This window comes from Chrysemys picta, chromosome 13 (assembly GCF_011386835.1).
Source record: "Chrysemys picta bellii isolate R12L10 chromosome 13, ASM1138683v2, whole genome shotgun sequence".
Classification (NCBI taxonomy): domain Eukaryota; kingdom Metazoa; phylum Chordata; order Testudines; family Emydidae; genus Chrysemys; species Chrysemys picta.
Window position 1 is genome coordinate 43359695 of NC_088803.1, and position 12336 is coordinate 43372030.

A 12336-nucleotide genomic window follows, 5' to 3' on the forward strand; every position below is an offset into this window, starting at 1 on the left:
ACGGCTGTATGGTAGCCTTAAAGGGCCACACCATTACAGTTGACAGTAATAATTGGGATTCATCTTAATGCAGGCTTTTATGTATCTACCCCTCACTCCCGCTAACCTCTCCAAGACAGAGGCAATCAATTTTAGTAAATGCTTTAGCATGTTGGGCATTCTAAGCGTGCATTGAATGAACACAGTTATTGCTCCAAAACCACTCATTCTAATCCTATCTCTGCTGCTGACGCCCAATGTAGCCTTATATAGGTCACTTAGTCTCCCTATATCTGAACACGGGGTGTGGTGTGAGAATTCATTAACGATCTAAAACTCTTTGAAGATGAAAAGTGCCACATGAGTGCTAAGTACAAGATTATTAAAAATGCCTTGTCTGGTTTCCTCGAAACTATTCCCAGCAAAATAAAGTTCACTGTTAAACTGGCAGAGTATCATTTGAGCCCCAAAGGAATTTATCTGTGCATAAATTATAAGGGAGTTTAAAAAAAAAAAAGGAGTGTGAGAGAGAGAGAGAGAGATGTTAGAACAGAATGAATCCTGTACCCACAACTATTGAGTCACTGATATTATATTGGGTGTTTTTAATTATATTTCTGGATAACCTCACTGGTGGTAGGGTGTCTTTCAGAGAGTTCCAACAGCAGGATATACAGATATACCTACTCTCAAAAACACTTATGGATGAATTTTCAAAGGAAGAGGCAATAGGTGTTTTTAAGTATGAGTGCTATACATCTCACATATGCACCTTTTGAATATACATGTGTGATGGTCACCATCTTAGCCAACACTTCAGAGAGTGAATTGGAGAGTCTGGATCTGAAAGCATTGGCCTCTTCAACTTGAGCTAAAGAGCCAGGATCTGTAGCTAGGGGCTATAACAAACAACTATCCTCTGTGAATTGGGTTTGGGGGTCAGAGTGATCTCTCACACAGTGAGCAGCGGGCTACTTACTTTCTCTGGCCAGAGCAAGCTTGTCCTGAATGTTTGAGGCACACAGCTGTTCAAAGCCTGGGACATCTCGTACCCTACATTTGGATGCAAAAATTGCTGTTTGATGCCTGACCCACTGGGTACATATGAAAAGGAAAATTCTTATGACTGCAACTAAAGCACGCATTTCAGTAAGCTCCATTGTTGAGTCGTATGATAATTACATCCCACTACTATGAAAAATCAATGGCCCAGAGTCATGAAGTTAAGATCCCCAAACTTTGAACTTTCCCAGACTTTGGGGATGTTTGGATATAGGGTTTTGGTTTGAGCCATCTCTAGTGTTAAGAGAAACATTCCTATGGCTATATAGTCATTAAAACCATGAAAATATGTGGATATGTAACTGAAGAAAGAATCCCAAGAAACCCTTCAACTCAGTGTTTGTTTTCCCTCTTTTCCTTTGCACTCTGGATGTATTTGCTGACCCAGAAGTAACAAATCCTTTCAGAACTAATTTATGAGAAACACTGACCCTGAATCAACATCTGTTAGATGACTGCAGTAAATCTTATTACATAATTAAACACCAAAATCTATGCTAAAATAATTCTAAGGGTTTGACCTTGTTCTCATAAGAGCAAGATACTTCATAATGAAGGCTGAAATCCTATCCTTAATTCATGCTGCTGTGCTTTGATATTTGTGCACATATGGTACAGTATAGAAGAGCAGGCACTGTTTGTTAGACCCCAGCAATACCTTAAGCACAACAGCATGAGGTGAGCAGGAGAGTTTTGAATTTCCTATTTTTGGTGGGTGTTAGTTAGACCTTTGACAATACTGCAATATGGCTGTTTCTGATTAATTGCCTGAGAAGTGTTAGCTGGAGGTATTTTCAATAAGAAAGAAAAAATAATCTGATTCTATTTGAAAGGTGTTCACTGTTACAGTGAGACAATAGAATTGTGATAGCTCTCTGAATGTGACTGTAGTTTCTCTTTTAGGCCCATAAAAATGTCAGTGATCCCTGCTGACACAACAGACCATGATGAGAACCTCTGAGTCATTCTGAGGGGATTTAATCAAAGGGGTTCATGAGCCATTATATATTTCAGTGACTCTCTTGGAAGTCATGGTGGCCTACCGTGTCTATGGAAATTTGTGGGATATATAATGAATGAAATACAGGCTTTCCCCTACAGATTTAGAGTTCACATTCATCCGAGGTCAGTTGTGAGTGAAAATCATTACTATCCAACCGCTGTTTAGCTGATGCTCTCAGTCCACTTCCTAATGGACAAGTGCCCAATCGTAACTGTTGGCCCCCTTGTTGGAAACCTCAGCAGAGACGCAGATGATGAAACTGCCACGACACATTGGCAGGGCAGTATGAGAGGAAGTTGGCATTGCCACACTCCCTGCTGCACCTGCTCTGGGTCAAATAGAGGACATAAAATAAGAAGAGGACACAACACACATAAAAGTAAATGTGAGAATGTACCCTAGTAACTATCTGCCTTTAAAAAAGAAAACCATCCAGTATGACTTGCCATTACATACATTTGGGACCAGATTTTAAAACAAGTTAAGTGCACAGTAAGCTTGGCAAAATTGTGCACAAAATTATTCATTACATTCAGGTAACTGCATATACAAATGCAACTCTCTCTCCATTTGCATGTGCGTATACTCAGTTTATGTAAAATGTGTGTGCAAGTGAGAGAGTTGGTTAAATGTAGGGCTCAAAATCCACTCATCCACAGTCAGTTGAACGGGTGGGCTAATAAGAACCCCATGTGCCTGTCTTGTAATTACTTCAAGAATACACATGTTGCAAGTTCATGGCAGCAACATTAGGTGATGAGCTTCTAGCAATTCTTTACTCCTTTGACATGTGCCTTTGTCGGAGTGGGAAAGGAGATGCTGAGGAACAGATGAAATCCTAGCAGCAATGAGCAGTGGGTCATGACAGAAGGAGCAGGACACAAGTTTTTAAGTGTTTGGGGCGGGGGGGAGCAGAACAGAGCAGCAGGCCGAGTTGTCATAGTAGCAGGTAAATATGGGGGTCCCAGGGGCATAATTTCAGAAAAAATTGAGGGTGACGGGGAGTGGCAAAGTTGTCTCCGCATATCAATCGTTATTGTGATTATGTTCTATTCTGCAATGTCTGGGGATAAAAAGTGGAGCATATGAAAAGTTGGGGGGTGGCCAGAAACTCTCCCCCCTCCCCCCCTTGTCCCATAGCAAATGATGCTCCTAGTCGGGCCTTGGTTGGAAACACAGAAGTAAATCTAGTTTGTTTGAAAATCTGGCCTCATTTTCTATCAACAATTTGAATAAAAGCTTGTCTGACTAGCCAGTATAGAAAGGGCCTGTGTTCTCTGTGAAGTCTTGATGATTTATGTTCCTTCAGACCTGCTATGTTGCTGCATTGCAGTGATGCAAGGTGAGGCAATGTGGCATAACATGAAATGATAGTGAACAGTTAAAAGAAAACACACTGGATAGTTCTGTTCAGTCGTAATGGTGACTGAGCACCTGATCCAAATGTATGGGAATACTGAAGATAGGAATACTAAAGAATCCATGGCAATTGCGGGAGGGATGAGGGCTCCGGCTGGGGGTGCGAGCTCTTTTAGGGTGGGGCCATAAATGAGGAATTCAGGGTGCGGAAGAGGGTTGGGGTGTGGGCTCCAGCTGGGGATGCGGGCTCTGGGGTGCAGGAGGGTGCTCTGGGCTGGGACCGAGGGGTTCGGAGGGCAGGACAAGGATCAGGGCTAGGGCAGGGGTTTGGGGCGTGGGAGGGGGCCTGGGGTGCAGACTTCAGGTGGCGCTTACCTCAAGCAGCTCCTAGAAGCAGCAGCCAATGGGAGCTGCGGGGGCGGCGTGGGGAGCCCCTGGCTGCCCCTCCACATAGGAGCTGGAAGGGGGACATGCTGCTGCTTCCGGGAGCCATGGCATGCATGGAGCGGGGCAAGCCCCCAACTCTGCTCATTGGCTGGAGCGCCAGAGCAGGGCAAGCCCCAGACCCTGCTCCCCGGCAGGAGCTCGAGGGCCGCATTAAAACCTCTGAAGGGCCGGATGCGGCCCCCGCGACATAGTTTGCCCAACCCCGCTTTAGACATAACACTCGTAACACCAAAATACATTCATTTTAACAGAGCTTGAAAATAACCCTGATCAAACATTCAGAACTCTAGGTGTTACACCTCAAGCTAAATAAGCAGGTCTAGACTGAGAAACCAATGGCCACATTTTAATGTCTGATATCTCCCAGTGTCTAGGATAAAATGTACCTCATTGGAAAGCTAGGAATCTTAACTTGTTTCCAGGCCTAGAGGTTTTCTAGCTATAGGACATTAAGGCTGGGATTAAGCATACCAATTCCCACTGAATTCCAAAGGAACTGAGTGCCTAACTCTTTTAGGCTCCTTTGAAATCACAGTTAAAAATCACACCATTGTAATTACCATTATATCTTTTTTTCCCTCTATTTTGATTCTGATCCGATTTTAGTGTTTACTGTCTTGAAAATCATTAGAACTAGAGCCTATGCTGTAACTCAAGCAGCTCACAAGAACATCATCAGCTATAATAATGTCAGAATTGAAGGCAGGGAAGGGATAAACAAGACATCAACATTTGTTTTATTAATTATCTATATAAAACTTTCAAAGTTGTACTTCCTCTATAGCTCTGTCTCTCAACAAGGTCAGAGAAGCTATTTAGCTCATGCACTGCTCTCTCTCATTGGAAGCCATTTTTTTTCTGTGTTCAAGAGGACATACAATGGCCCAATTACATGAGGAGAAGAAAAGAGCAAGTCTGATACATGTTTGCAGGATCATGGCCTAAGTTAAGAGGAGAAAATAGCAGACTTCACTCCTTTCTTCACCTCAGCATTAACAAACATGTTAGCAGAGATTGAACACAGTTTTCTTGATTAGTGTGTAGAGAGATTTTTTTTTTTTCTTACAACGGTGCTATAGATTCCATCCTTCTACGTGGTATGAACACTTAAAAATCTGCCGTGTTTGACTTCATGTTTCAAAACACTGCTCCCTTTGACCGCATTCACCCATGTGAAAAATGACTGTCCCACTCATCTAGACAGAGCCAACCATGCTCAAAACTAGTTGTCACAAAGCACGGTCACCCTGTTATACCCAATCATGCTTTGTTACAATGGAAACTGAACTCTGTTGACTCTGCCATCAGCAGGACAACTTGTTTGATTATACGGACGATGGGGATCCATGCTTGATACCTGATGTCAAGTAGGCCAGAGTTTTAAGTGTGGACACAGCCATAGCATATAAGTTATTTAGCAGAAGGAAACTGTGCTAAAACCCTGCTAGGACAAACAGGATAGCACTATTTCAACTGTAGTGTTGACAAGTTCAATATGTAAGTTAAAGGTACCATGAATCAGAGGAATAATTTTGCAACAATTCATATGAACTTAAAAAAAAAAAAAAAAAAGGCATTCAAAGGCATTAAGGGTCTGATTCCAAGCCCATTGGAGCCGACTGGAGTCTTTCCATTAACTTCCATAGCTTTGAATCAGACCCTAATTCAGCACTGCTAAATTCTGCTCACCTAAGGAAAGTAATTTTTATGCACAAGTAAAATGTATGAGTTTATCATAATCATCAATGTAAAGTGTTATGTCAGAGCTAGGTATTATTATAATTATTAGTAGTAGTAGTGGTAAAGAATGGGTGAGCAGATTTTTTGCATGGGTTGGTAAATCCATACTTTAATCTTCCTGGAATGTTTTCATGGTGCATTTGGAAAATATTTTGAATATTTAAACATACATGACAAAATTATCGCTAGAAAATTTGTTTATTATTTTTGTATAAGGCATTTTATTAAAGTCTCTAAACTCTTACTGATCTCTAAATATAATGATGACTTTCTATTATATGGAAAAATTAGAGTGTTGCTTGTTTCCAATTCACAAAGTTTAAAAAAAAAAAAACAAAGTGGCAAAAGGAATGTGCAGTAGAATGCCTGTAACTTCTTTTATCCCAAAAAAGGCCATGAGGGATTTGTGAAGGACTTTAATCTCAAATAGATTAAAGGTCCTGAATTCCTGAGGCTGAAAGATAAGTCAAAGGAAAATAGATTCCAAAAGACACCACCACCCCACCAGCAGCTTATAAGACATGTAATAGTCTCAGCTCCAAAGTCGTCAACCCAGTTGCCTGTGAAACCCACCAGGGATTCAGACAAAGGCCAATGAAAAAATCTGCCACATCTTGGCATCAAACATCTTGCTTAATATCTTTTCATATACCATGTATGCCTATGGCCGTTGACTCCGCGGACAGAAGTAGTATAGATTGAAATGGGAAGGAGAAATTTTTTCTTTTAGATCTATGAGAAATAGAAATTGTTTCTTAGGTGATCACTATAGCTAAGATTTTCAGACCATTTTGGTACATATTTGCCTGCCTTATCTGTGCAAGCATTTAGGGTGACTGAGGGCACAAACTAGCTAACTGCACATGCAATCAGATAATTTTGCATACATCAATACATCTATTTGATTTTTGCATGCACAATTTTTTGCACACTTCCAAAATTTTAATATCAAAAAAATCTAATCAACAAAATACTGTGAACTTAGCAGAATCTTTCTTGCATTAAGTTCATTTTAAAAAAAGATCAGAGGCTTGCATTTTCAAAAGTGATTGGTTTGGGTGCCTCAGTTTCCGAATGCTCAACTTGAGACCTTCACGGGGCCTGATTTTTAGAAGTTGGGTGTTCTTTCTGGAAATCAGAATCCTTTTAAAGTATCTCAACCTGGGCACCCAAAATCACTAGTCACTTTTAAAAATGTTGGCCCCTTCTCTTTAAGTTAGTGAGATCTAAGGTTGAAGAAAGCAAACTGTGGGCCAGATTCGTTATTCTTTGCATACCCAAAACTTCCAATGAAGCCAATGGGAATCTTGGCTGAGCAAGGAGTGCTGAATCAGTCCCTATATTCATCTAAGCAGAAGAGAGAGTATAAAGGGGATTGCAATCATCATATTCCAAGCCACAGTCTACTAAAGGCACATGGTTCCCTCTACACGGAGCTTTACAGCAAGAATTACAGGGCTGTTGTGGTAAATTTACAGTGGCAAGAATTTGGATCTGTGATTGGTTTTAATTCATTCAGTCCTCTTGGCTAAAAGATTAACATACTGAGATTAGGGAGCTGGAACAGCAGTTAAAGAAATACCCTACATTGGGAATTCTGGAAACTGAGTAGACAAAATGCCCTAGATTGTGAATAATTGATGTGAAATGTCTTTCTTTTTTATAACCGTGCTAATACAATATTTGGAGGATGCTGTCAAATCAGTCCTCAGCTCCTTTTTCCATGGCCTGGCTCTGATTTGCCCTTGCATGAGTGAGCAAGGAGAGAGGGTTTCCACAAGGAGCCTCCCTTCCTCCTTGAGCAGCATGCACAGGGCAGATCATAACAGTAGTGCCCGCACCTTCTGGGAGAGCATAGCACCTAAAAAGAAGTAGGAGGAGTGCTGTCATGTGCCCCTTCTGCATTAACCCCTGGGCTAGGGTGGCCAGCACTACAGCAGAGCACCGTCTTAATGAAGAGAACAACCCCTGTGCAAACTGACTAGTCACAGAAAGTGATTGTGACTCCTGAGGCATGTTCTCTCCTGATGCTCCCTCCGGGACAGTGCAATACTGCCCTTTGCAGAAGGGTGTGTGCTGAGCTCATCATTTGCCAGTACCCAATTACTCTATGGAATGGAACCATTTTAAGACTAATAATTTGTGCTCTCATCTTAGAATCTCAAAATGTATTGCAACAATTAAGCATCATAATACCCCTTTGAGGAAAGTCGTTATTGTTACATCCATTATACAGATGGATAAAGTGAGGTACAGAGAGGGTAAGTGACTTATCTGAAATCGTACAGTAAATCAGTGGCACAGATGAGCATAGAAACCAGGGGCCTGATTCAGCTCTCACTTACTGGTGTAACTCAATAGCATAAAATAAGATTGGAACAAACAGACCCTTTCCCCCAAGTCCTGATTTCCAGCCCCAAGAGTCACCATTTAGAAACAGGAGGTTGAGAAGTACTTAGCACTTATTGCTGTGAACTCATGAAGTTCAGTATTTGTGCTACAGGGAAACAAACCTCTGGAGTTAATGTTTTGCCCTTAACCATAACTTCATTTTTTCAACTTTTCATCATAAAAATAGTGTTGCCAATAACATCACCTAGCTGACAACCAAGCAGGGAGCTTCCAAAAGTCTTCCAAAACACTGACTCCTTGTTATAAATTCAAGATTGCTAATGGCAATGGTGCATATCACATCTGTACTAGGCTTCAGGACTGGAAAGAAGCAACCTCCCTACTGCCGGATGGAATTGGGAAAGATGTTTTCAGTCTGCACATGCATCAGCATTAGCCATTTCTTTGTCAACAAATCCCTTAAAACAGACTATTTCTATTATGTACAGATGTCCAAGAAATAATGGAATACTGTACTACAAGATTAAACACTTTAATGTCAGCATATGTGCTGCAGGACTCTGAACAATGGTGTCATTGTACATGTACGAAAAGGGAGGGCTGAGGGAAGATGGGTTTAATTATGTCTAGAGCAGCAGCAAATTCTTCCCAAATGGAGTTGAACTCCAGCAAACAAGGATGCATAGACTGGAGACTGATATTAAAACAAAGCGTTTGTGCCCTTTCTCATATTCACCCATTAGGCTTGAAATGGCAAACCTAGTCTTACCTGTCTGATTTCATAAGAATGGTGTTGAACCACCTGGCTTCCTAGAACTGCTGCGGCAACAGGAAGTGATGAGATCAGATGATACTGGAAACCACCACATCCTGTCATCCCACATGTTACCCAGGAGTTTTTGAACATTAACATTAGGATGGCAGAGGAAAGAAAATGGTGTAGGAGTTTGTACAGTTGAAGAATGCCTCAAGCTGGGGACTGAACTCAAGATCTTCAACTTATATATGAAGCACCTCTGCTTCTGAGTGTATGCTAATTCATTAAATTGTTCCCCCTTTAACAAACCAGGGAGACAGTAGGAATTATGAAAATATGGCATTGAAATTTCTGGAAGGTTTATGAAATCCTGAAATCAAGTCCCATGAAAATGAAGGTTACTAACTGGAATCCTTCAAGAGGAGCTTCTGCCCATTCACACGTGTGGAGTCAAGATGCCTGTGTCACAAGCTTCCAAAATTTTCAGGAGGGCAAGTGTACTTTTCAACCACTCACCTTCAGTAGCTGGAAGGAACTGAGGGATCGCTGAGACCACTCCCCTTGCTATACCGTCAGAAACCCAAGCATTGCAATGCGATCACGGTTCTCTGCAATGTGTTCATTGCCTGTCTGATGGAATGTCATTAAGCTGCGTTGCCCTGTTGTAATAGCTAAGTTGGGACAAAGTCCAAAAGTTGCAAATTCATTGGATGGTTAGATATTGTTCAAGCTAACTAGCCTGACCTAGCAGTCTTTGCGAAGGTGCTGCTCAAGTTTACTGCTGTGTTTACAGTATACAAAAGAGAATGACCTGTTTGAATGTACCATTTGCCACGTAAGGAAAGTGGTCATTCTCCATTAGAGCGTATAAAGCTTCTAGCCACTAAAGTTTGCAACTATTAGATATTTTGCTACTGACAAATACTAAAACATAAACTCATGGCAACTTGGGATCATTACACTTGAAAGAACACTATGCCTTGGGACCATCTCTCCCTTCTGTATTTTACTATTGGACCAACCGGAGAGAACATTGTTTTCAGACCTATGATTTTTTAATTTCTTTTCCATTCTTCTTGCTGAGCATGAAGAAATTTAAAAAAAAAAAACTTTACTCACAAGGTAGTGGTTTTCAAGCTCATATACCTCTAATTATCTTTCCACTAGAAGTAGATTATTTTTTTTCAAACAGCCTTCTGTTCCTTATTACTATGTGTATATTATTATATAGCATAAAGTTACCTAGTACAGCAAGCAAAAACATTTGCAAAACTGGTATAGAAAGGAGGACTGGATTCTGGACTGGTACAGCTGGTTTAAGGTATTTTAGAAGTAAATGAAATCAAATGAGAATTTATAATCCTTCCTGAGGTCTGGATTCCATCAGACTAAACTCATTAGGCATTAAGGTGCAGGTGCAGCTAAATAAAGGATTGTTCTGCTTTCTTTAATACCATAGATTCACATCATGAGTTCAAAATAAAAGTCTTTTAAAAGCACACATATATATTTTGTATATCTATTGGCAAGCCTTAAAAGAGAGTTGATGGAACCTTCATATGCCTCATTTCTGTCAATGGAATATGCCCATTTCTGCACTGATATTGACTAAGTACTGTATTGGAGAATTGTGTGGAAATAGACCTCTTTATGTTGAAATGTTTAATTTCATTTTCGTATGTTTTCCTTTCATCTTCCGAACACCTGCCCAGATAAATAACACAGATCTAATTCCTCCTTAAATGTTTTATTGTCATTGCAATTGGAGTATACCCAACATTATACTAAATCTTGGGCCCAACCCCACAAACCTTTTGGGAGGAGCACAGAGGGCATGCGAGCACAGAGGGCATCCAAGCACTGAGGATTTGCAGGATTGGTACCTTTTGATGGGTTATGGTTATACAAAAAAAAAATCCAAGAATCAGTTTGCCAGGTTTTAAATCATACAGGTTTCCTAGCTTGGATCCCAAATTCCTGTGTTGTTGAGAATGTAGTTCCTGTGACATTACAAAATAAGCAGGAGAGATCAGATATGTGACTGATGCGAATCTCAGCCCTTGATTGTAATCAATAGAATTTACAGCTTGGAATGTATACATTCTGAGTTATGCTATGATACAGTAATAGATTAGACCTTTTGAGCCTCTCTGTGCAGCAACAAATATCTGCACCTTTCTAGGTCAAGCAGTCTCTGGAAGATTACAGTCCTTGCTGTGCCAGGGGGATTGCAAACTATTCAGGGGAAAGGTATAGCTACCCTGGAGGTGAAAGCTCAGTAAGAGTAAAGATCTTCTTTTGGACCCATACTGTGGAGTTCTACTGCATATTTCTCTGCGATTTCTCTGTTGGGATCAAATGTAGAATACTGGATACCGTGATGCATTATGCACAAAAGATCTTAAAAATGCTGTTTTGAGAGCAGAATTTCATCTTAGTTATTCCAGCCAGAGGGGTCAGCCTCTTTCACTACTGCAAGTAGTGCTCAGTGACCCATTTCACATTTTATTTTGAGACCCCACTCTTCTTGTGTGCCACCAAGCCAATTCAGATCAACTGGGCTGCTCCTGCTCACAGCTTTCTGGATTTGAAAGTTTGGGAGCTGAAGAGTCAGCAGATCTTCACTATTCAGTCTAAGACCCATGTATTCTCTCAGACTTTTGCCTGAGATGGTACCTGGGCATATTCATACAGCTTATTCCTTTGTGGGAGGGGAAGCTAAAATAAAGATTAATTATTTTCATTGACAAAGAGCAATGAATTATGTGCTATTTAGTATATGCGCTCAGGAATTTTGAGATGGGTGAATTAAGAATACAAACATATGCATAAGTCTTCTGGGGCATTGTGTATGGAATGATGGTGGTTTCCCACGCTCAGGGCCATTTTGGGGGTTTTACTTCAGAAATACTTTTAGGCCATGTGTCCTTTAGAGTTCAGATTTTTTTTGGCCTACTCTCCATTACTAAGGTCATCTGGGAATAGGGAGAGACATATTTGCTAGCAGTTTAACATAATATAGGAGATAGAGGCTCTCACTAACATTAGACCAAAGTGGTCTCCTGGAGTCAATCCTTAACAAATAGCAATTTTTTTCAAATAATTTTTTTTTGATTGCAGTACTTTTGTATGAGATTAGCTGCTGTAGTACTCTAGTTTCCCCAAGTCAATTTGATATGAGTGAATGAATGAATGAAATGAATGTATGAATGCAACATAATTCACACTCTATTGTGTTGCATTATTCAAAACAGTGCACGAATAAGGCCATGGGATTTACGCACAAGGGGAGTTAAGTGTCCCTCATAGGACCAGAACACAAAGCATTCTCCACCAGTTTGGTCTATTGCCAACATGTCACATTCAAGTGCTGTACTACTTTGCCTTAGGACTTTAACTGCCAATTATCACTACAGAAGGGGGGGGGGGAGGGGAATCACAAAAACTTTGGACACACTGACTTAAATAATGCAGTCATGTATACTACGTCATTTATAGTGAAATGGATTTATCAGCAAAACAAAGGCTACTGATACCTAAAAGAGATTTGGGCCTGCTGGAGTATTTTTGATTCTGGATTCTTTAATACATGCCTGATTCTTCATTCCTTGGGTTGGCCTTAATGTGGCACAATCAT

At 40.6% G+C, this 12336-nt stretch overlaps 1 protein-coding gene across 4 annotated transcripts in view; it reads right to left on the reverse strand.

The window, feature by feature from the left end:
• Window positions 1-12336, reverse strand: part of BMP7 (bone morphogenetic protein 7) — a 54529-nt gene that overhangs the window by 30286 nt on the left and 11907 nt on the right. Inside the window, exon 1 of one of the 4 annotated variants that reach the window (XM_008165935.4) lies at window positions 959-1313. The exons of the other annotated variants lie outside the window; for them this stretch is intronic. Coding sequence (XP_008164157.2) covers window positions 959-1139 — 181 coding nt within the window. The 5' untranslated portion in view covers window positions 1140-1313. Of the gene's footprint in view, window positions 1-958; window positions 1314-12336 lie in introns of those variants that run through there. 4 annotated transcript variants of the gene reach the window in all.